Source organism: Sus scrofa, chromosome 10 (assembly GCF_054392235.1).
Source record: "Sus scrofa isolate SSC_HxYL_T2T_F1_AM1 chromosome 10, Sscrofa_HxYL_maternal_Yorkshire_Landrace_v2.0, whole genome shotgun sequence".
Classification (NCBI taxonomy): Eukaryota; Metazoa; Chordata; class Mammalia; order Artiodactyla; family Suidae; genus Sus; species Sus scrofa.
In genome coordinates, this window is record NC_139392.1 from 76,031,618 (window position 1) to 76,055,095 (window position 23,478).

The 23,478-nt window shown below is 41.7% G+C and overlaps 1 protein-coding gene across 1 annotated transcript in view; it reads right to left on the reverse strand.

Annotated features, from left to right (window-relative positions):
- The window catches only part of GAD2 (glutamate decarboxylase 2), a 76,419-nt gene that overhangs the window by 39,658 nt on the left and 13,283 nt on the right, over nt 1–23,478 (reverse strand). The window contains 1 exon segment of the mRNA NM_213895.3: nt 10,229–10,308. Within this exon segment, the coding sequence (NP_999060.3) occupies nt 10,229–10,308 (80 nt within the window).

A 23,478-nucleotide genomic window follows, 5' to 3' on the forward strand; every position in this document is an offset into this window, starting at 1 on the left:
TAATCCAGAAGGAAATTGAAGATTATCATTGAACCATGTATGATTTGTTGTAAGAATGCAAGGAAGAGAAGGGAAGTAGAATAACAATCAGTATCTGAAACTATAAATGAGTAAACTGAAAATAATGTATAAAAATAAAAATAATGATCTCAAAGGACACAAAAAAGATTTGGATAAATGGAGAGACATATTACATTTTTTGATGAGAAAACTAAACATTGCAAATACACATAGTTAATCTCTAGATTTAACACAATTCCAACAGGATTCCCAGTGGGAGTTTTAGGAGAATGGGAACCTAGGAAAATGATTCCAAAATACAACTGGATGAAAAAACATAAGTAAGAATATTCAATTTTCTCTCTTTCTCTCTTTTTCCTTTTTAGGGCTGTACCTGTGGCATATGAAGTTCCTGGGCTAGGGGTTGAATCAGAGTTGCAGCTAGCTGCAGGCCTACACCACAGCCAGAGCAATGCCAGATTTGAGCCGCATCTGTGATCTATACCACAGTTCATGGCAAAGCCAGATCCTTAATCCACTGAGCAGGGCCAGGGATCAGACTTACATTTTCATGGATACTAGTCAGGCTCGTTCCCACTGAGCCACAACAGGAACTCCAAGGTTTTAATTCCTTGGACTGATGAGGACATGAGTAGTCACTGTGTGTGCTGATTGGGGGGAGTGTAAATTAGTCATTCTTTTATGAAGGGCAACATGTCAGCAAGTATCATAACTCTTGGTATAGATACGGCCCTAGGCTCAGAAATTCTATTTCTAGGAATATATCCTAAAAACATAATATGTGTGCAAATAGTTGGTCTCAATGATATTCATATTTGTATTTTTAAAAATTCACTTATTTTTTGCCATGGCCATGACATGCAGAAGTTCCCAGGCCAGGAATCAAACCCATACCACAGCAGTGACTCAAGCCACAGCAGTGGCAGTGCTGAATCCTTAACTTGCTGAGCTACCAGAAAACTCCCTACATTCATATTTTTTAAATAATGAAAATCTGAAGTAACTTAAATGTCTAACAACAGGAAATTTGTTAAGTCATATAATTCTAAACAGATTATTAAACAGTGACTGAGAATTATATGGGAGAATTTCTAATGACAAGAAAATTGCCCATAATAATTTATTATGTAAAAATTTTTATTAAATCGGTATGTTTTATATTTAAATATATAAAGATAAACTTGGAATTACATGCACCAATGTATTACAAGAGATCATGTCTAGGTCCTTCTACTTTCCTGTTTTTCTACAATGAATATATATTGCTTCTGGAACAAGAAAAGAAAATTATGTTTGGTTTTTTTAAAAGGAAGAGGCAATCCCTTACTTAATGTCACATATAAAAATTAACTCAAAATAGATCAGAGACCTGAATGTAAGAGCTAAAAACTATAAGACTCTTAGAAGAAAACATAGGACAAAAGTTTCATGACTCTGGATTTGGCAATAGATATTTTTACAGATATTGCACCAAAGGCACAAGCAGCAAAAGTAAAATCAGGCAAACTGGACCTCATGAAACTTGAAAACTTCTGTGAATCAAAACAAACTATTAACAGACTAAAAAGCAACCCATAGAATGGAAGAAAATATTTGCAAATCATATATCTGATAAAGGATTAGTATCTAGAATATTATAGAGCACTCCTTAATCTCAAAAAAAAAAAAAGAACCAATTCAAAAATGACTAAACGGACCTAAGAGACACATAGATAACATTCCTCCAACAACAGCAGAATAAGCATTCTTCTTAAGTGCATGTGGACATTCTCCAAAACAGATCACAGGCCACAAAACAAGTCAACAAATTTGAGGAGATTGAAATCAATATCAAGTATCTTTGCAATTACAATTATATGCAACTAGATATCACTAATAGGAGGAAAATTGGGAAAATCATAAACATGTGGAAATAAAATAATACAGACCCCAAAAGTCAACTGGTCAAAGGAGAAATAAAAAAATGTTTTCAGACAAATGAAAATGGAAATACAACATAGTAAAACTTATGAGATGTAGCAAAGCAGTCCTAAGAGGGAAGGTTACAGTGGTAAATGCCTACATTAAGAAAAATAAAGATCTCAAATAAATAACCTCCAATTTCACATCTCATAGAACTAGAAAAAGAAGAGCAAACTAAACCCAAAGTCAGCAGAAGGAAGGAAATAATTAGAGCAGAAATAAATGAACAGAGACTAGAAAGGCAATAGAAAAGATTAACAAAACTAAGAGTTGGCTTTTTGAAAAGGCATACAAAACTCACAAACCTTTAGCTAGACTAAACAAAAAGAAAAGAGGGAGGGCTTGAAAAAATAAAATTGTAAATGAAAAAGGAGACAGCCGATACTACAGAGACATAAAGGATCATAAGAGACTACTATGAAAAAGTATAAGCCAACAAATTGGATAATGTAGAAAAAATGGGTTAATTCTGAAAACAAACAAACAAAAAAACAGAACTACCAAGACTGAATGATGAAAAAGCAGCATTTATGAACAAGTCAATAATGAATAAAGAGATTAAAGCAGTAATCAAAAACCTCCAACAAAGTTAAGCTCAGGATTAGATGACTTCACAGGTAAATTCGATCAAACATTTAAAGAATTAATGTCAATCCTTCTCAAAGTCTTCCAAAAAAATCAAGAGGAGGGGACACTTCTACATTCATTTTATGAGGCCAGCATTACCCTCACACCAAAGCCAAATGACACTACGAATAAAATTATAGGCCAGTATCTCTGATGAACATAGATGCACAAGTCCTCACAAAATATTAGAATTTACCCAATCAAGGTGACATGCCACATTAACAGAATGCAAGATAAAAATATAAACATCTCAATAGATAAAGAAAAGGCATTTGATAAAATTCAACATCCTTCCATGATAGAACATCTCAACAAACTGGGCATAGAGGCAAAGAACCTCAACATAATAAAGGTCAAATATGACATGCCCACGGCTAATATCATACTCAAAGGTGAAAGATTTTCCTCTAAGATCAGAATTAGAGGGGCAAGATTGCCCACTCTTACTATTTCTTTTATTTATTTATTTGCTTTTAAGACATGGAAGTTATTCCAGGCTAAGGATCAAATCAGAGCTACAGCAGCTGGCCTGCACCATAGCCACAGCAATTTGGGATCTGAGCCATGTCTGTGACCTACACCACGGCTCATGGTAATGCCAGATCCTTAACCCACTGAATGAGGCCAGGGATTGAAACGCATCCTCATGGATCCTAGTTGGGTTTATTACTGCTGAGCCACGATGGGAACTCTTACTACTTTATTCAATATGATACTAAAGTCCTAGCCAGAGCAATAAGGGAGAAGGGGGAAATTATCTGAGGAGGAAGCTCCATATTCTCTGTTTGCAAATGACATGATCTTACATATAGAAAAACCCTAAAGACTCTACCAAAAAACTGTCATAACTAATGTAAATATTCAGTAATTTTTACAAAATCAACACACAAAAATCAATCCCTTGGAGTTCCCATTGTGGCACAGTAGAAACATATCTGGCCAGTATCCATGACGATGCTGGTTTGATCCCTGACCTCGCTCAATGGGTTGAGGGTCTGGCATTGCCATGAGCTGTGGTGTAGGCTGCAGACCCAGCTTGGATACTGCGTGGCTGTGGCTGTGGCTGTGGCTGTGGCTGTGGCTGTGGCCAGCAGCTGAAGCTCTGATTTTGACCTCCATATGCCGTGATTGTGGCACAAAATGAATAATACAATAGCATCAAAAAGAATAAAATACTTAGAAATAAATTTAATCAAGGATATGAAAGATCTATATATTAAAAAGTATAAGGTATCAATGAAAGAATACACAAATAAATTGAAAAATACTGCCTGTTCACAGACTGGAAAAATTAATATTGGTAATCCCTATCAAAATTCCAATGGCATTTTTCACAGAATTAGAAAAAAAAACTATCCTAAGATTTGTATAGAATCTTAAAAGAGCTCAAATAGCTAGAGATCTTGAGAAAGAAAAACAAAGCTGGAGACTTCACACTTCCTGATTTCAAACTGTATTAAAAAGCTACAGTAATCAAAACAGTATGATACTGACATAGAAATTGACAAGTAGGCCAAGGGAACAGAATAGAGACCTCAGAACAACGCATTCTTGTATAGTCAAGTGATCTTTAACAAGTTGCCAAAAATACACAATAAGGAAAGAATAGTCTCTTCCACCAATAGTGCTGGGAAAACTGGACAGCCACATGCAAAAGAATGAAACTGGATTACTATATTATGCAATGCACAAAAGTTAACACAAAATGGATTAAAGACTTAAACATAAGACCTGAAACCAGACCTGAAACTATAAAACTCCTAGAAGAAAACATAAGCTATAAGTTCCTTGACACGGGTCTTGGCATCAATTTTTTTTTTTTTTTGATTTGACACCAAAAGCAAAGACAACAAAAGCCAAAATAAACAAGTGTGACTAAATAAATCTAAAAAGTTCTGCATATTGGAGTTCCCATCATGGTACAGAGGAAACTAATACAACTAGGAACCATGAGGTTGTGGGTTCAATCCCTGGACTTGCTCAGTGGGTTAAGGATCCAGCATTTATGTGAGCTGTGGTGTAGGTCACAGACTTGGCTTGGATCTGGTGTTGCTGTGGCTCTGGCATAGGCTAGTGGCCACAGCTCCGATTAGACCCCTAGCCTGGGAACCTCCATATGCCGTGGGTGCGGCCCTAAAAAGATGAAAAGACAAAAAAAAAAAAAAAAGTTCTCATCTCAAAAGAAACAATCAACAAAATGAAAAGGCAACCTATGGAATGAGAGAAAATATTTTTAAACCATATATCGGATAAAAGATTAATATCCCAAACTCCAAGGAACTGCTACAACGCAATAGCAGAAACCAAATAACTCAATTTAAAAAGTGTAAAGGACCTGAGTAGATATTTTGCCAAAGAAGACAACACAAATGACTACCAGATATATGGAAAAATGTTCAACAGCACTTATCATCAGAAAAATGCAAAGCAAAACCACAATATCACCTCACATCTGTTAGGATTGCTGTTATCAAAAAGACAAGAAAAAATAAATGTTGGTAAAGGTGTAGAGAAAAGGAAACCCTTGTACACTCTTGGTGGGAATGTAAATTAATGTAGCCACAATGGAAAATAGTATGGATGGATGCTTCTCAAAAATTAAAAATGGAAATATAATGTGATCCATGAATTCCAGCTCTTAGTAATTATCCAAAGGAAATGAAATCAGTATTTCAAAGAGATATCTGTAGTCCCTTCTTAATTCTAGTATTATTCACAATGAATAAGGTTAGGAAACAACCAAAATGTCTATCAAAAGAGGAACTGAGTGATATATATATATCATTCTATATTATATAACATTATATAATTCAGCCATAAAAAAGGAGGAAAATTCTGACATTTGCTACACCATGATGAATCTTGAGGACATTATGCTAAATGAAACAAGTTAATCACAAAAAGATAAAAAAGAATGATGTACCAAAAGTGGCTGAATTCATAGGGACAGAAAGTAGAATCGTGTTGACAGGGACTGGGAGGAAGGAGAATGGGGAATTTTTGTCTAATGGGTATAGAGTTTCAGTTTGGCAAGATGAAAAGAGTTTTCGAGGTGGATAGTGATGATGGTAGCGCAATAGTATGAATGTATTTCATTTCACTGAACTGTATATGTAAAAACAGTTAACAGGGTAAATTTCATGTGTGTTTTACCACAATTTAAAAAATTGAAAAAAGAAAAAAAAAAAAAAAAAAAAGAAGAGGAAGAAGGGGCTGTGTTTAGCTGGTGAACACCTGGAATTCTCTTCTGAGTCCAAACCCTGATTTTTCACTTCCCAGCTATGTGACCTTTGACCCGTCCCACCTGCCAGGACCAGGTGTCAAATGGAGAAAGGAAACCTCACTGTACTGTTTAGGATGGTTGTGGATATAGAAACTCTTGACCAGTTATGTCAGCACTGGGTAAATGTATGGGAATACACTCTTTTGTGTCTCTAATAAACAAATTAATTAGATCAATGGTGTAAAGTGCTTATTATGGCACATAATAAACACTCTATGTGTCAGCCATTATTACTCTGTAATCCTTCTTGATACACGACGTAGTGATGCCCAAATACCACTAGCACCTCTGAGTTCTCTGCATCTAAATTCATAATATGACGTGCAGAGGGCTCACCACAGCCCTGCTCAATAATGATTGATTCAGGGTCTCTGTGAACCTATCCTGTTACAGTGCACACAATAGCTCCCTGAGGACCAAAAAGAGTTCATTAGCTTCCCTAACCACCTTCAGGCACTGGCCACAATTCAGCTAATTTAATAAAAGAGTATAAGGACCCCAGATTATTTATGCTTTCAATTGTTTAAATCAATTGTATAATAGAGTGTGGTACTTCACAAGTGCAGGGAAATGGACTCTAACTGTAACCAAAACAGCTAAGTGATATGTGGAGAGAACTAAAATGCATACAAAAGCATAAGCAGTTATTTTTGTGGTATAAAAGTATTAATCAAAATAGTTAGCAAAACTCTTCTGTTATGAGAGAGCTAGGAAGGCCGGTGACTCTTCTAGCCTCAAAACAACCAGGTATCACGTACCTTGGTCAGACTTATTTTCTGCAAGGTTTAACAGCAATTTACTAGTAGTTTAGGTAAGTTAAATGGAACCCTGAAGGGAAGAGTAAGAGATGCCGAAATGGAAGGGAGTGGAAGAGGGTGCTAGTGAGAATTAATTTCTAAAAGTACTTCTAAGTCCCTATTTATAATTAATGAGAGAGAAAGAGAGAGAGAGGGAGAGGGAGAGGGAGAGGAGGGAAAGGTCCTCCTTACGGTAGCATGAAAGGAACAAGTCCACTTAGAAGGAATAATGGAGTTAGAAAATCACTGTTTTGCTATCATCACAATAAGAATCCAGGCAAGAATCATCAGTGGATGCTGAACTAGTGAATGAATGTGTTAGGAGGAACAGTAGATTTACAAAGCCTCAAAGCATGCCTTACAGATATTTACTTATTTTTACATTTTAAAATTAAAGTATAGTTGATTTACAATGTTATGCTGATGTTTGCTATACAGCGAAGTGACCCAGTCATATATATATATACATATACACACATTCCTTTTCTTATATTATCTTCCACCATGGTCTATCCCAAGAGACTGGATATAGGACCTTCTTGCTTACCCATTCCAAATGTAATAGCTCCTTACAGATATTTATTAACTGCTAAGTTGAGAATAGTCATTTTATACTGGAGAGACCTGGCAAGCACTACCTTAACCAAATGGTCAAAGCTGACATTACTCTGATGAGAATGAGAGGGATAGGCGTTGCCTCCCTGGAATTCCTGCCCCAAATGTATTGAATGAATCTAGTCATGCAAAATAAGTGGTCTATACTCTTCAAAACATCAATGTCATGAAAAACAAAGGAAGGATGAGGACATGTTCCAGATTAAAGGAGACTAAAAAGATGTGACCACTGAGTATAATCTGGGATCCTGGACTGGGAAAAAAAAGGCTCTAAAGGGTAGCATTGGAACAATTGATGAAATTTGAATAAGGGATACAGATTAAATAACAGTCTTGGGTCAGTATCAAATTTCCTGAATTTGATAATTGGACTGTGAATAGGTAAGTGAATATCCCCCCCCCCTTTTTTTTTTCTTTTTAGGGCCATACCCGCAGCATATGGAGGTTCTAAGGCTAGGGGTCCAATCAGAGCTACAGCTGCCGGCCACAGCCACAGCCACATCAGGTCCAAGCCGCGTCTTCAACCTACACCACAGCTCATGGCAACGCCAGATCCTTAATCCAATGAGAAATGCCAGGGATCGAACCCGCAACCTCATGATTCCTAGTCGGATTCATTTCCACTGCGCCATGAGAGGCGCTCCTAAGTGAATATTCTTGCTATCAAAAAATATACATTGAAGTATTAAGGGGTAAAGGGGCATGATATCTGCAAAGAAGTCTCAAGTGGTTCAGAAAAAAAATATATATAGAATTTATGTATGCAATCATAATATTTATTACATTCAATATGTAATAAATGATACACATAGAGTGATAAAGCAAATATGTCAGAATATTCATGATTGGTAAATCTGGGTGTAGGGTGTATGATAGTTTTTGTTACTATTCTTGCAATTTTTAAGAATGAAATTATTCTCAAAAAATATAAAGTTTTTAAAAAAAGGCTTGGATTGGAGTTTCTGTTGGGGCTCAGCGGTTAATGAGCCCAACTAGTATCCATGAGGACGTGGGTTTGATCCCTGGCCTTGTTCAGTGGGTTAAGGATCTGGCATTGCTGTGGCTGTGGTGTAGGCCAGCAGCTGTAGCTCCAATTCGACCCTTAGCCTGGGAACCTCCATATGCTGCGGGTGCGGCCCTAAAACAGCAAAAAAAGGCTTGGATGAGTTAATGCAGAAGAACCTTTCCAACTCTGAAGGTTTCCAAACTGAAATCCATCAGTGGCTTGTCAGCTAGTGTGACCTAGAGCTGTGCCCCTGCGCTCACTGCCAGCCCTCCCTACACCGCCCTTCCTTCCATCACCACTCCTGTGGTTTCTCCCTCGCTGGCTCCCTCCCATTTTCTCATGCAGGGGGATTTCATAGTTCCTGTGAGCTTTCCAGAGGAAGATTCTCCACAATTTTAGCCAAAAGAATAAGGAACTCTGGAAGGAAACTAAACCTCAGATCTTTTATCCCTTCTTTTTCCTTCCCCCTGTAATTCACATTTCCTCTCCAGCAGGTCCTTCACTGCACAGTCATTTAACTGCCTTAAAACAACCAAAACAACTAAACCCAAGCCATCCTGGACTTACCATCTTCTCCATCCAGTTTCTGCCCCACCTCCTCCCCTTCAAGGCTCAGCCTCTGGAAATGTCTGGATTTGTTCTCCGTTTCCTCCTTTCCCGGTCACCCTCGGATCCACTGCAAACTGCCTCTGCCCTCACCCTTCTAGTGAAACTGCTCTTGCCAAACTCACCAGTCACCTCCTTATGAAAGGGAAGCCGAGGGGCAGTTGTTGACCCTCATTTCATCTGCTAGTGGCATCTGATGCTGTTAACCACTCCTTCTAGAAACACCCTTGTGGCCGTCATGGCCCCAGGTCTCCTCCAGCAGCCCTGCCTGTCCCTGAAATGGGGACGGATGCTCCTTTGTTCTCTCCTAAGCCCACTCTAAGTGGCTCTCATGGTGTATCTTCTGATCTCTGGGCTAATATTTCAGGTGCCTACCTGATACCCTCACTTGGACGTCTCATAAGCTCTTCAAACTTAGCATCTCCAGATCTGCTCCCTGTCTCAGAAAATAGCACTGCATGGACTTAGCCAGTGAGCCAGAGCCTGGCATGCTTCCCCCACTCCCCTTTCAACCTGTACTCCAGTCTGTCAGAAACTCCTGTTAATCCCAGCATTTCACCTCCTCTGCTCTGTCTTGGGTCCGCCCACCTTCCCCAGAATCTCCCCACCTGGATCATAACAGTCAGAGAGCTGGGCTCGCACCTCATGCTTTCCAGCAGCCGAGGGACATGGTAGGTGTTCGTAAAAGTCTAATAAATACATACGAATAAATAAGTGGAGAATTGAGTGGCTTCCTTTGAATTTAGTGGAATTTCTTACTCAATCCTTTAAAGCCTAAATTTATTTTCTTATATTTTAACCGCCCCTCCACATTTTCCCAGAGTACCTAGGAAGTTTGGGTGCCAATTAAGACAGGGTTTTTTCCCTAGGAGAGCTCTTTGGCTCAGGCACAAAGCTGATGAGTTGCTGGGGCATTATTTACCTTAGTCTGCCCACCTTCTGTAATCGCTCCATCAAGTTCACACAGTCTATGGTGCCCAGAATGATGACACCTCCATCAATCTGTGCTCAACCTGCTGGTTGTTGCTTAAGCGCCCAGGTGATGAATGTCTTTCTGTACCTTCTTGGCGCAGAATATTTTGATTGATTTAACAAAGGTTCTGATTCAGTCAAAGTCTGGGAATGCCTCTGTGGCATCGAGAAACAATGTCTCAGGACTCTGAGCAAGAGCTTGAGTGAAAAAGAGCGAATGCCAGGGGCGGGGAAGGAGGCAGGTTTACTGCCTCCGTCATCACCAGTTTTTGGACTAAAGGGTTGTATGTGTAGAATTTGCAAATTGCTAACCACCAAGGGTTGCAGATTCATGCTCACCTTTCATCACATTTAATCAGAATCACACTGTCTGTTCCAATGCCCAAGGCTGCAGCTCCCTTCTTGAGAGAAAAATGACTCTGTAAAAAAAAAATATATATATTTAATTAGTCGCGTGTAAAGTCAAGATCTATTCCCTCAGTTGTTTTTTGCTTTTCTCCTTTTATTTCTAATCTGTCCCTACAAAGCCCAGTTTGTAGAGAGAAGATGGCATCCTTCGCTTAATCTTTCTTCTCAATTGTGGTAACATAACATGGAATTTACCATTTTAACCATTTTAAGGGTACAGTTCAGTGGCATTCAGTACATTTCACACAGTTGGGCAACTATCACTACCATCCTTCTCCTTAACTCCTTTCATCTTGCACAACCAAAACTCTGGATCTAGTCAACAAGAATTCCCCATTCCTCCTCCCCGAGTTCCTGGGAACTACCATTCTACTTGCCATCTCTATGAATTTGACAACTTTAGTGCCTCATATAAGTGGAATCATACTGTACTTATGTTTCTGTGACTGGCTTATTTCATGAGCATTACGTCCTCGTATTTCATCCATGCTAGAGCATGAGTCAGGATCTCCTTCCTTTTTAACGATGAATTATATTCATTTGATGTATATACACAGCATTTTTTTCTTACATTCTTCTATCAATGGACACTTAGGATGCTTCCACTTTTTGGCCATTGTGAATAACGCTGCTATGAACACAGATGTACAAATATCTCCTTAAACCTTGCTTTTAATTCTTTTGGTATACACCCAGAAGAGGAACTGCTGAATAATACAGTATTTTTGTTTTTGAGCAACTGCCATATTTTCCATAACAGCTGCACCATTTTACTTTCTCATTAGCAAAGCACAACGGTTCTAATTTCTCTGTATCTTTGTGAATGGCTGATTTTTTTTGTTGTTGTTGTTTTTATTGTTTTGTTTTTTGATAATAGCCATCCTAATGGGTGTGAGGTGATACCTCATTATGATTTTGCTTTGTATATCCGTAATCATTAGTAGGATGTTGAGCATCTTCTAATGTGCTTATTGACCATTTGTACATCTTTGGAGAAAAATACAAGTTCTTTGCCATTTTTGAATGGGATTGTTTGGTTTTGTGGTTGAATTCACTTGGGCTTTTGCATGAAGATAACAAGGCCCTGGAAATTACTAAAGGACCTGCTACCCCAACACATAGTCCTCCATGCCCATCTCACAAACAAGGTGTAAGAATATACCAACTGCCTCCAGCAGCTGTGTACTGCATGGCTCCCAGACTTATATTTTGCTACCCAGAGACTACGTTTAGCTTCTTTCAAGTTCAAGGAAATTGTGTGCCCTCAGGTAAGAGAAGTTGGCCTTAAATCCAGCACTCTTCACCCCAGACTTATTGGAGGGGCTATTTGTCCAGCCCAGGGTACAATCAGAAAGGAGGCATCCGTCACTGGCTTGGACAAACAGGGTATGCCCCTGGCTTGGACAAACAGGGTTTACAGAAAGGCCACCCTGACAAGCCACCACTGAATCTTTGTGCTTTTGTTTGTTGATTCTAGGTAAGAATCTGAATCTCAATGGCTGTAATCACAGTGCAATTTGGAGAGGGAGAGAGACTAGCCGAGCCCAGCTGTACTGCATCTGCGAGCAGCCTCTTACTATTAACTACAGATCATTAAGCTGTCCAAAAGGAGAGCTGCTTCCTCGATTTACATCTCCAAAGGGTTGCTGACTGGAATTTTAAGTGATGTTCCAGAGGGTACCCTCTTCGAAAGCCCACTTTTGACTCCTCTGAATTCTTAAGTATGCAGCATAGGGACTGTTAACATGCATGTTTCTAGGGGCTATGGCTAATAAGCAAGAAGAAATCACTGATTTTTTTTTTGTCTTTTTTTGTCTTTTCTAGGGCCGCTCCTGTAGCATATGGAGATTCCCAGCCTAGAGGTACAATCGGAGCTGTAGCCACTGGCCTAGGCCAAAGCCAGGCCAGCAACTCGGGATCCGAGCCTCGTCTGCATCCTACACCACAGCTCAGGGCAACGCCGGATCCTTGACCCACTGAGCAAGGCCAGGGATCGAACCCTCAACCTTGTGGTTCCTAGTCGGATTCGTTAACCACTGAGCCACGATGGGAACTCCAAAAATCACCTTTATAATAGCAGCAAATAACATAAGCCAATAAAGGAGACACTAAATAGAGGAGTTTTAAAAGCCCAGTGTAGCTAAGACTAGCCATGAGAAAGGGCTATTAGACTCATTTTACAACCTCAGAAAGACAGCGTGGACACCTGTTACCAAGATACCTGGGAACTAGGAAAGCTTAACCGGATTTGGAAAGATGCATGGCTCCTCTGCCGAAAAAAGTGTTCCCTCTTCCTTGGTTGAATGGACTGCCGGGCAACCCCAAAAGGAAGGTGCTCAGGGGGAAAATGGCTCTAAGTCTGTTCCTGTGGGAAGGGCACAGAATAGAGGAGCCAGCTGCCTCCTGAGCCAGCACATGCTACCCAAACAAGTCCCCCCAGTGAATTGGCGCCTAAGTGCTGTTAAAAGTCAAATTTCTTGAGCAGACAAAACCAGTGCAGTCAGACAAGCAAAGCTTAATTTAGCTGATTGTGCAAAAGACAAGTGAGGCTTCACTTGACCTGGGTCACTTCCCACTTAAGCCTCTGAAAATCATAAGTGAGACTTAAATTGTTGCCCCCAGTTGATATGAGGGAACCACTAACCAATTCTGTTTCATTTATGAAAATTCTAACATTGTAACCAATCACTTGTGAAGAGTCAACAGTTACTGCCTCCACATTACATAAACTGCTGTGTAACAATCTGTAAACTCTGAGCCTCCTTCCATATTTTGGTTGGAGCTGCCTGGTTTGCAAACTGTCTTTTTGGTGTCTGTACCATAAGCTTTTACTAATCATGACTTCAGTGATTCATTGGTTTTGTTTCTGTTTTTGTTTGTTTGTTTTCCCCTGTACTTTTGACAGCTACGGGCACCTTGGGGATAAGGAAGAGATCTGGTGGACCTGGTCAATGAGAGGAAGGAGTCTTTTCTGGCCTTTAATGAGAAGAATGGGGATTCTCAAATGAGGAGCAATTATCCAGGACAATGGATCACGGTACTGAATGCTGATCATTTAAAGGAAAAACACATGCCTGGATAGGAAGCTTCAAGATGGGGAACAAAGGCATGAAAAAGAAAATTAGGTACCAAACACTGAGTCTGTTTATATTACCAGGAAAGGAAGCAGGAAAATAGCAAAATGTTATCCACAAACAGGGCCTTGGAGAGAAGGAACTTGAATAGAATGAAAGGACACTACCTAGGGAGGAAGAAACAGTGACGACAGCTTAAAAGGCAGGCTTCTCTGTGCTGGTGAGACAACGAGTGGAGAATTTTTTTTTTTTTTTTTTTTTTTGGTCTTTTTGCCATTTCTTGGGCCGCTCCCGCGGCATATGGAGGTTCCCAGGCTAGGGGTCTAATCGGAGCTGTAGCCGCCAGCCTATGCCAGAGCTACAGCAACGCAGGATCCGAGCCTCATCTGCAACCTACACCACAGCTCACGGCAACGCCGGATCGTTAACCCACTGAGCAAGGGCAGGGATCGAACCCGCAACCTCATGGTTCCTAGTCGGATTCGTTAACCACTGCGCCACGACGGGAACTCTGGAGAATGATTTTTAATGCTTGGCAACATGTTTAATGGAACCACTTGTTGATAAACCAGAGCAGATGGCAGCATCCTGGAAGCTGAGGCACCTGGGAGTCAGGAATCTAGAGAGAGTTCAGAGGTTGCTGGGTTGTGAGCAGAGGGTGTTAGGGCCAAGGGTGATAGGGCCTTTACATCTGGAGGGCTGTGCCAAGGTCGGGGGGAGATGGACAGGCTGCCCTGACTTCAGAAGGTAAAACTATGAACAGAAATGAGATGTGACAAGGATTCTGCTGTGTCCTCAAACCATTAAGACTCCTGTTGCTCATCAATGGGGTGGCTGGGGGAAGAGTTAACAAAGAGCCCCCTTTCCTCCCTACTTCTGGAAAAATAACATAGACCCCTAACAGAATCTAGCGGTTAGCGGTTACTTAGAACTAAATCATATTTCTATTCAAGGGTAATAGGTGTTAAAGTCCATATAATTTTTATTTTACACTAAATGAAAAATTCAAGGTTGCTGGAAAATTATTTTTTCTACCTTTAAAAAAATCATTAGTCATCTAGATACAGGCTACCTAATTCAGCTGACATTTAAAATATGTACAATTATAGATGGACCTATCAACAGAACAGAAACAGACTTATAGACATGGAGAAGAGACTCGTGGTTGCTGAGGGGGAGAGGGAGGGAGATGAACTGTGAGTTTGGGGTTAATAGATGCAAACTTTACATTCAGAATGGATAAGCAATGAGGTCCTGCTGTACAGCACGGGGAACTACATCCAGTCTCGGGATAGACCGTGATGGAAGATAATGTGTGTGTGTGTATATATATATAGCCATATATATAAAAGAATGTATATATATATATATGACTGGTTCACTTTGCCTTATAACAAAAATTGACACAACATTGAAAATCGATTATAATTACAATTTTTTTTAAATATGTGCAATTAAGTATGGGATTTTATAGTTACATAAAATAGTTGTAATTTTAAAATAAGTGGGCTTTGGGGGCTTGAGTGGGATGAAATTATGCAAACTAAGACTGCATGGGAGGAGTTCCCTGGTGGCCTGGTGGTTAAGGACTTGGCATTGTTGCTTCTGTGGTAGGGGTTCGATCCCTGGCCTGGCAACTTCCACAAGCTGTGGGTGCATCCAGAAAAAGAAAACAAAAACACTGCATAAGAATGAGAGCTCATTTAAGCAGCTCCATGACTTGAAAATGTGGATCGGCTCCTCCCTTCTTTAATGGGGACAAGAAATCTCACCTGTCCCTAGGGATGGTGGGGGAGTAAGGGGAAGGGTAACAAGCTCTGAGACAAACCATGTCAGCCTCCTGATAATCTGGTTTCTCTTCCTCTGTTACAAGTTAGAAGAGCAGTTTAGAAAGCTACATTAATTCTTTCACACCACTATTGGTGATATCCAAACTTTAACTGAGGCTCAGCTTCAGCTGCTTCATGGGCCACAGGATTTCAGGGAAAGCCTCTGCTTGGCCCCAGGGACACAAAGATGATCAAGACAGCCCTCAGTACCCAGCTCTGCCCCCACCTTGACTTTTCCCTCTGCTCCCCTCTTGCTCGCTACCTAGCGGTAGTGACCTTCCTGGGCTTCTGTGAGCTTGCTAAACTTGTCCTTGCCTCTAGACCTTTTCACTTGCTGTTCCATTTCTTGAAAAACCCTTCCCTCATATATGTAGGTAGCTCCCTCCCTCATTTGGTGTAGGTTTCTGCTTTGTATCATCTCCACAGAGATCTTTTTATGACCCTGTTGAAAAAGAGCCCACTACTACCCCACTCTCTTGTCACTTCCTGGCATTAGAGTAAATTTTTATTAGTTTACTGCCTTTCCCCTACCAGAATAGGCTGCACGAGGGCAAAGACTTTGCTGAAATAGTTAACAAGTGTCTGTTGAATCTGACCATATGCTCAGAAAACAAGTCCAGGGAAATATCCACTATTTACTGCCATAAATGTCTGGCCACAGATCTCAATGTTGAGGTGTGGCTTTGATGATTGGGGCAGATGATGGTGGGCTAAATGGACCCCAGGACCTCTAATCTAAGGCCCCTCCTAAAGGCAAGTCCAGGGCTATTCTTCACACCCACCCACCCCAGACAGCCTTACAGAGGGTCCTTCCCAAGCAGGAAGCAGCTGGCCCTTCTAACCAGATGAGCTGGAGAAGAAAAAACAACCCAAAGACATCAAAGAAAGAAAAAGGACACACTAGGTGGGAAATCTCAGCTCTTAACTCCTCGACATTCTAAGAAAAGCTTTACCTTTTAGCTCTGAGGTCTTTCAATTGTCCTTGGATTTAACCCTTTTGGGCCAACAGTCTTTCCCTGTGTGGGTGGACTGACTGTCACGTGTGCATAGGAACACAGAACAGAGGGGGATGGCTTTTGCATTGTTACATATCAAGGATCCCCAACAGGGAAATCTTGAAGCCCAACCTATGACAGAGCTGGAATCTGCTTCTTTGACCCCTCCCCATGCTTTGGAGTGCCCGCCACCCTCACTGATTTCAGAACTGACAGTCTTCCGTCCTCCTACTTCTCTATACCCCTTCCTGACACCTAAGGACCTCAACTAGCATCCTGCTTTTGAAAGCATCTGACGTGCAAAGAAGCTTGTACTTTGCGGGACTGCCTCATTGGTTTCTACTTATCATGATTTGGATGGGAGGGGATTGCTTGCTATGTTTAGAGACTCCATGTGTCAGAGGTGATATGGATCCTGCACATAAGGCACTTCTGTGAAGCTGCAACCTCGACTGTATAAAGTCACCCCACTGAGAGTGTGTGCCCTAAGTATGTTTTAAAGAAAGGAGTGGTGTGCTCCAGGATTAAGTTGACCCAACTGTGATACGTGGCAACAAACGTGAACACCAGCACTAAGCATGTATTTGGTTACAAGAAAGCAGTTATTTCCATGATTTTAGGATCCTGATAAGAGTGAAAAGAAAATGTATAATGGAAAGAGGTCATCTGGCATGGAAACAACCTAAATGTCCATCAATAGATGAATGGATTAAGATGTATATATATATATAGAGAGAGAGAGAGAGAGAGAGTAAAATACTACCCAGCCTTGAAAAAGAATGAAATAGTGCCATTTACAGAAACATCAATGGACCTAGATATCATCATACTAAATGAAGTCAGAAAGAGAAAGGCAAATATCATATGAGATCACTTACATGTGAAATCTAAAATATGACATAGGGAGTTCCCACTGTGGCTCAGTGGTAACAAAACTGACTAGTATCCATGAGGATATGGATTTGATCCCTGGCCTCACTCAGTGAGTTAAGGATCCAGCATTGCCATAAGCTGTGGTGTAGGTCACAGATGTGGCTTGGATCCTGTGTTGCTGTGGCTGTAGTATAGGCCATCAGCTGCCGCTCTGATTGGACCCCTAGCCTGGGAACTTCCATATGCTACGGGTGTGGCCCTAAAAGACCAAAAAGAAAAAAAAAAAGAAAGAAAGAAAAGAAAAGAAAAAAAAGAGTGACACAAATGAACTTATCTATGAAACAGGAACAGATTTACAGACATAGAGAACACATATGTGGCTGCCAAGACAGGGGGAATGTGTTGGGAGGATGGGATTAACAGATGCACACTAGTACATATAGAACGGATAAACAAGGTCCTACTGTATAGCAGAGGGATCTATATTCAATATCCTGTGATTAACCGTAACGGAAAAGAATATATATTTATTCTTATATAAATATATATATATATATATATATATATAAAATAACTGGGAGTTCCTGTCATGGCGCAGTGGAAACAAATCCAACTAGGAACCATGAGGTTACGGGTTTGATCCCTGGCTTTGCTCTGTGGGTTAAGGATCTGGCATTGCCATGAGCTATGGTGTGGGTCACAGACGTGGCTTGGATCTTGGGTTGCTGTGGCTGTGGTGTAGGCCAGCAGCTGTAGCTCTGATTAGACCCCTAGCCTGGGAACCTCCATATGCCCCGAGTATGGCCCTAAAAAAAAAAAAGAAAAGAAAAGAAAAGAACTAGCCCCCAAATACGCCTCTATCTTGCCCCCTAGAGGGACTCAGCCCTCACTCCAGGTGGGACATCAGTGGGTGGCTGGTTCCAGGGGCAGTGTAGTGTTACTGCCATTCGTGGAGTGTTTTATCTCCGGTCATCCTCCCAACAATTATGTGAGCTGGGTATACCAATCTCCATTTTACTGATGAGGAAGACGTGAAGTAGGTAATCCAAGGTCATGCCTGGGGAGGTGTCATCCAAAAGCTTATGAGCTTCATCCACTAACCTGAAGAAAAATCAGTCTCCCCTGACCCGGTCCTGGAGCAGGTCCCCCAGCCGATGAGGAGTGTGACCTCCGGGGCACTGCGAGGGGTGACCGTCCTCTCCCTGTTTTCCCTTCTCTGTCAGTACAGTGTATGCTCCTAGAAAACCGGCCTGGGTCTGCTCCCTGCTGTCTCCAGTGACAGCGGAGACAGGGGCGATGCCTGGCGTGCAGCAGCACTGAGTGAACGGAGGAGGGATGAAGACACCTCACCGCCCAGCAGCTGGACTGTTCCTTCCTGCCTCATCCCTTTGTCTCCTACTGCAGTGAAAAGACCCCCAGGAGACGCAATACTTAGATTCTACAGTCCCTTACATGGCCGTCAGGATCCTCCCTGGGAGGAGGTTTTGGTGGGATCGGGTAGGAGAGAGAAGAGCACAGGAGTGAGGTGGGCCCTACAGTGCAAAGGAGGGAAGAATGAAGAGGCGGAGCAAGAGATGTCAAGGAGAAAGTGAATTTGGTTCTCACATTCACTTGCTGAAAGTTCTGTCAGTGTTTCCATCTAGTGAGAAGCCTTACATGGGAATGCTCCCCAAACTGCCTAGCTCACCATTAGTGTTTTGTTTTTGTTTTTAACATAAACAGTGTCTATTTTTGGAATTGAAACTGCCTCCAAAAGTGTGGTTTTATGAAAACCACCTTTCTAAAGCCCTTATGAGAATCACCTCCCCAGAGAAGTGGGCTGAGGCCACGAGGGACCTCAGCGGAACATTGGTGATGGGTTCCAGGAGACCCACCCAGACATGAGCTGGGCCTGGTGTGGGAAGAGCAGCATGAGTTGGCTACGGTGATTTGCTTAAAAGATCTCAGTGTCTGGAGTTCCCGTCGTGGCGCAGTGGTTAACGAACCCGACTAGGAACCATGAGGTTGCGGGTTCGGTCCCTGCCTGGGTTTGGTCCCTGCCCTTGCTCAGTGGGTTAACGATCCGGCGTTGCCGTGAGCTGTGGTGTAGGTTGCAGACGTGGCTCGGATCCTGCGTTGCTGTGCCTCTGGCGTAGGCTGGGAGCTACAGCTCCAATTAGACCCCTAGCCTGGGAACCTCCATATGCCGCGGGAGCGGCCCAAAGAAATAGCAAAAAACAAACAAACAAACAAACAAACAAAAAACAGCTCTCAGTGTCTGTTATGTTTATAGGAACATTTTTCCTAGATGCAATTACCCTATTTCATTGAAGCTATTTCTGGAAGAGCTTGTGCCACAAGAGGAAATCAGAGAAATTTGGAATTAAGCTCATGGTTGGGGCTTTCAAAGGATTTAGAGAGAAACACAGAGAGATGTGAATTACTGAGCTGGGGGTCTTAGCTTCCCTCTAAACCTACTTTCAAGAAAGGACCTAAATTCATCAGATTAATTTCTACTGAGCTTTTTTTTCACTGGATTTGATGAGAATCCAGCAAAGGATCAGTAATGAACCAGATAATCTTTAAGATCCCTTCTGATTTTGCGATTCTATATTTTGGAGGAAAGTAATCTGGGAACCTTTTACTCATAACTTAAATGCTATCTCTTGTTTCAACTCAGTGATTTATGTTCTTATTCTGTTCTTCACCGCAATACTATTTGTTCGATTTAGTCCACTTTGAATTTCAAGAAAATAGTTTGATTTGAACAAATGAAAACAGCTTGCCCTTCTAACCAGCTAGAGAAAGTTCTAATCTGTTTTGGTGGCCAGAAAAGTGATGGGTGGCTTTGTGGGATGTGACAGAGAGAATGTGAAGTGTCATCTAGAAAATAAAAGATGACCCTTTCCTTTCTGAATGTGGGGCGTTTCTGGCTGGGAGCTGGAAAATGATGGGTTCTCATTGCCATTTCCATCCCTGGGCTCTAAGGATGTACAGTTATAAACTCCATGCTCGGAATAGAAGAAAGGACAGTAACTGGACCTGGTTCAGCAGATCAAGCAATTATATTAGCACTAGAATAACCAACACGAGGATTTGAGAAAAGATGTTTCAAATGAGTGTAGAACAGCCAGCTAGAACAGGCTGGCGATCAGGCCACCCAGCATAGGAGCTGAAAGGGCAGCGTTGTGGTTGTTGGAAAACTGAGGCTCTATAGCTGACTCTGCCTTGGCTGGCCATAAAACCTTGGGCAAAACATCTTTCATCACTGACGCATGGTTTCTTCACCCATAAAATAAGGTGTTGGTGTTGTTTTTTTTTAAGTTACTTAATATTTATGTAGAGCTTCCTATGTCCCAGGCACTCATTTGATTCTGGAGAAGTCTTGGGCCTTGGAAACTCTCAAAGAGCATAAAAAGAGATGATAACAGAAGTGGCTCCTGCCTCAGCCCCTGGCCTCCCCTCTCCCCACTGAATCCACCCAGCAGCTCCACCCCCTGCTACCCTTTCTGCAGGTCAAGGGATTCAGGAAGGAAATCTCCATGCAAAGATGGAAATTGGCCAGGAGAAAAGGCATTGAGACTTGACTTGGTAATTTTCTTTCTTGAGCCTGTGAAGATCTATTTCTGAGGCTGGTGGAGACAGTGAATTGTAAAATCTAAAAGGACTAAGGAAATTTCTGGCTTGGCCTGAAGTTGGAAGCGGCTGTATTAAATGATGAGTAGGATGAATGGCCCTGAGGTCTGGTGCCCAGAAGCAACTACACATGGGTTGTGCTACCTCTTAACCTGGACCTCCAAGGGCAGGGCTTACTTTTAATGGCTCATCTGTCTAGAGTGGTTTGGATCCAGGGCTCAAGGAGACATCATAACGCTTTAAATCAAGTTCTAAAAGGCCCCTCCAGCCAAGCTATGAGGTATTGAGGAAGATTATTATTATTATTATTATTATTATTTTTTTTGGTAGAGGGATGGAGGAGGAACAGTTTGGCTTCACTTTCATGTTAAGAAAAAAGCAAAGCTCTTGGTAGAAATCTGACGTGGGAAGGCATAAAATGTTAAAAGTGATTGATGAGCTGAGGTTTATAAAACTTTGTTGTATTTTTTAATCTGGTTTCTGCACTGGAGGTTAGGGCAGGGCCCTCACTGGTCTGAGAGTCAGGCATCTGTTTAATCCTGGCTCTATCTACCCAGCTAACTGCAGCCTCTTCATTATGAAAAAAAAAAAATTGCTGTAAACAATCTCTGCTCTGCCTGGACCACAAGGTTGTTGTGAATCAAATGAACTTGTGTCTATTGGAAGTTGGAAATGGCCAAAAGCAATCACATGAAAGGTATTGTACATTAGAAGGATAGTTCATCTGTCAAAATAAGCCTTGGGTTGGAAATGACTGGTACTTTAGGAAAGGTTCATAATTTTCAAATGTTCCTTCATAATTACGTACACAGATAGAAACAGCAGAGGAGCAAGAGAATCAAATGGTTGTTGTAGATCCACTTACTTTTGAATCACCTTTCTTTCCTTGGAAAATGGAGAAAGAGACCTCAAGCTGACAATACCAGGGGGAAAAGGTGTAAAAAAATTATTCTCATATCCCATGACTGGGCTTTCTGAGCAATGTTGAGTGAACTTACATCAAACTTGAACCCAAGAAGCTTGTGTAGAAACCAGAGAGCACAAGGAAGCTGCTGGTAGGTCAACCTCATTTCAGGATGTGGAAACAGCACAGAAGCCAAAAGAAGAGGATGCCAATGTAAGATGGTCTGGGTGTTTTGAGACTGAGACTATTGAACTATTTAGGGGTCCAAATCCACTTTAGGGAAATAGCAATGGGAAGACAAGTTACATTATGTTTTTCTGCCCTTGGTGAAGCTGAGAAATGAGAGCTATCTTATGGTGGGGAACTAGGCTTGGCAGCCTGAATGATGTGCTCCCCCCCCCCCCCCACAAAGAGGTCCACCTCCTGTTCCCCCAAACCTGTGCATTTGTTACCTTCCACGCAAAAGGGACTTTGCAGATGTGATTAAATGAAGATCTTGAGAGGAAAGATTATCCTGGGTTATCGTAGTGTAGTCTCTTATAAGCATACTTAGAGAGAGGGAGACAGGAGAGTCAGAGCCAGAGAAGGTGGTGATGGAAGCAGAGGCCAGAGAGAGAAAGAGAGGAATCTGAAGATCTTCTCCTGCTAGTTTTGAAGATGGAAGAAGTGACCATGACTGAAGAAAGGCACGCAGCCCCTAGAAGCTGGAAAGGCAAGGAAAGGGATTCTCCCCTACCATCTCCGGAAGGAACACAGCCCTGCCCAATCCACTGTAGGTTTCTGACTTCCAGAGCTGTAAGATAATGGATTCATGGTGTTGTAAGCCATGGAATTTGTGGTAATCTGTTCCAGCAGCAATAGGAAAGTAAAACATCAGATGGTTTCAGTCTATAGTCTTCTCTGCTAACTTTGACCCCTATAAATTGAGGAAGGGCATGAAAAAATTAAAATGCTAAAACATGACTGAAAACAAGATGCTAAAGATAATGTGCTAAAATAAATCATTCGTTTCCTTTAATTCCACGGCTAGTGGAGTGATTGTTAATTGTATTCACTGGCTTCCAATCTGTATTCGCCTTTTGTTTCCTTGTTATGAAGTCTCTCACACACACACATACACACACACCACTTAAAACAGGAAAAGGAAAAATTCTTTTTTTTTTTTGGTCTTTGTTGTTGTTGTTGTTGTTGCTATTTCTTGGGCCGCTCCCGCGGCATATGGAGGTTCCCAGGCTAGGGGTTGAATCGGAGCTGTAGCCACCGGCCTACGCCAGAGCCACAGCAACGCGGGATCCGAGCCACGTCTGCAACCTACACCACAGCTCACAGCAACGCCGGATCGTTAACCCACTGAGCAAGGGCAGGGACCGAACCCGCAACCTCATGGTTCCTAGTCAGATTCGCTAACCACTGCGCCACGACAGGAACTCCAGAAAAATTCTTTTTTAGATCTGAGAAGTAGATCCGAGGCCCACTCTGACTCCCTGCATCTCTCCACTGATGTCTCCTTGGAAGAAACCCCCTGTCTCCATAGAGACCCCTCTTCCCTCCCATCTCCTAGACCCCCAGCCATCAGAAGGATTTTTGATCTTCTTCAAGGCAACTGTTTCCCAGACGTTAGGTGATTCTTAAGCAGGTCATGAAGGAACCATCTTAGAATTACATGGCAGGTAATGCTTACTAACGCCTCTTAAGAACGGTCTCTGGTTCAATGCTGGGCCTGTGTGGCAGCACAGATGGGAACCAAGATGTTGCTCAAACAGCTGTGATGTGGCTTTGAACTTGCGTGCTGCTCTGCCATGGCACATGAGGGAAAGATGGCAGCCTGGCAGACTAAAGCTGTTCAGCTCCATTTATGTGAACAGGATGGGCCATTTTTTCCACAATGCCC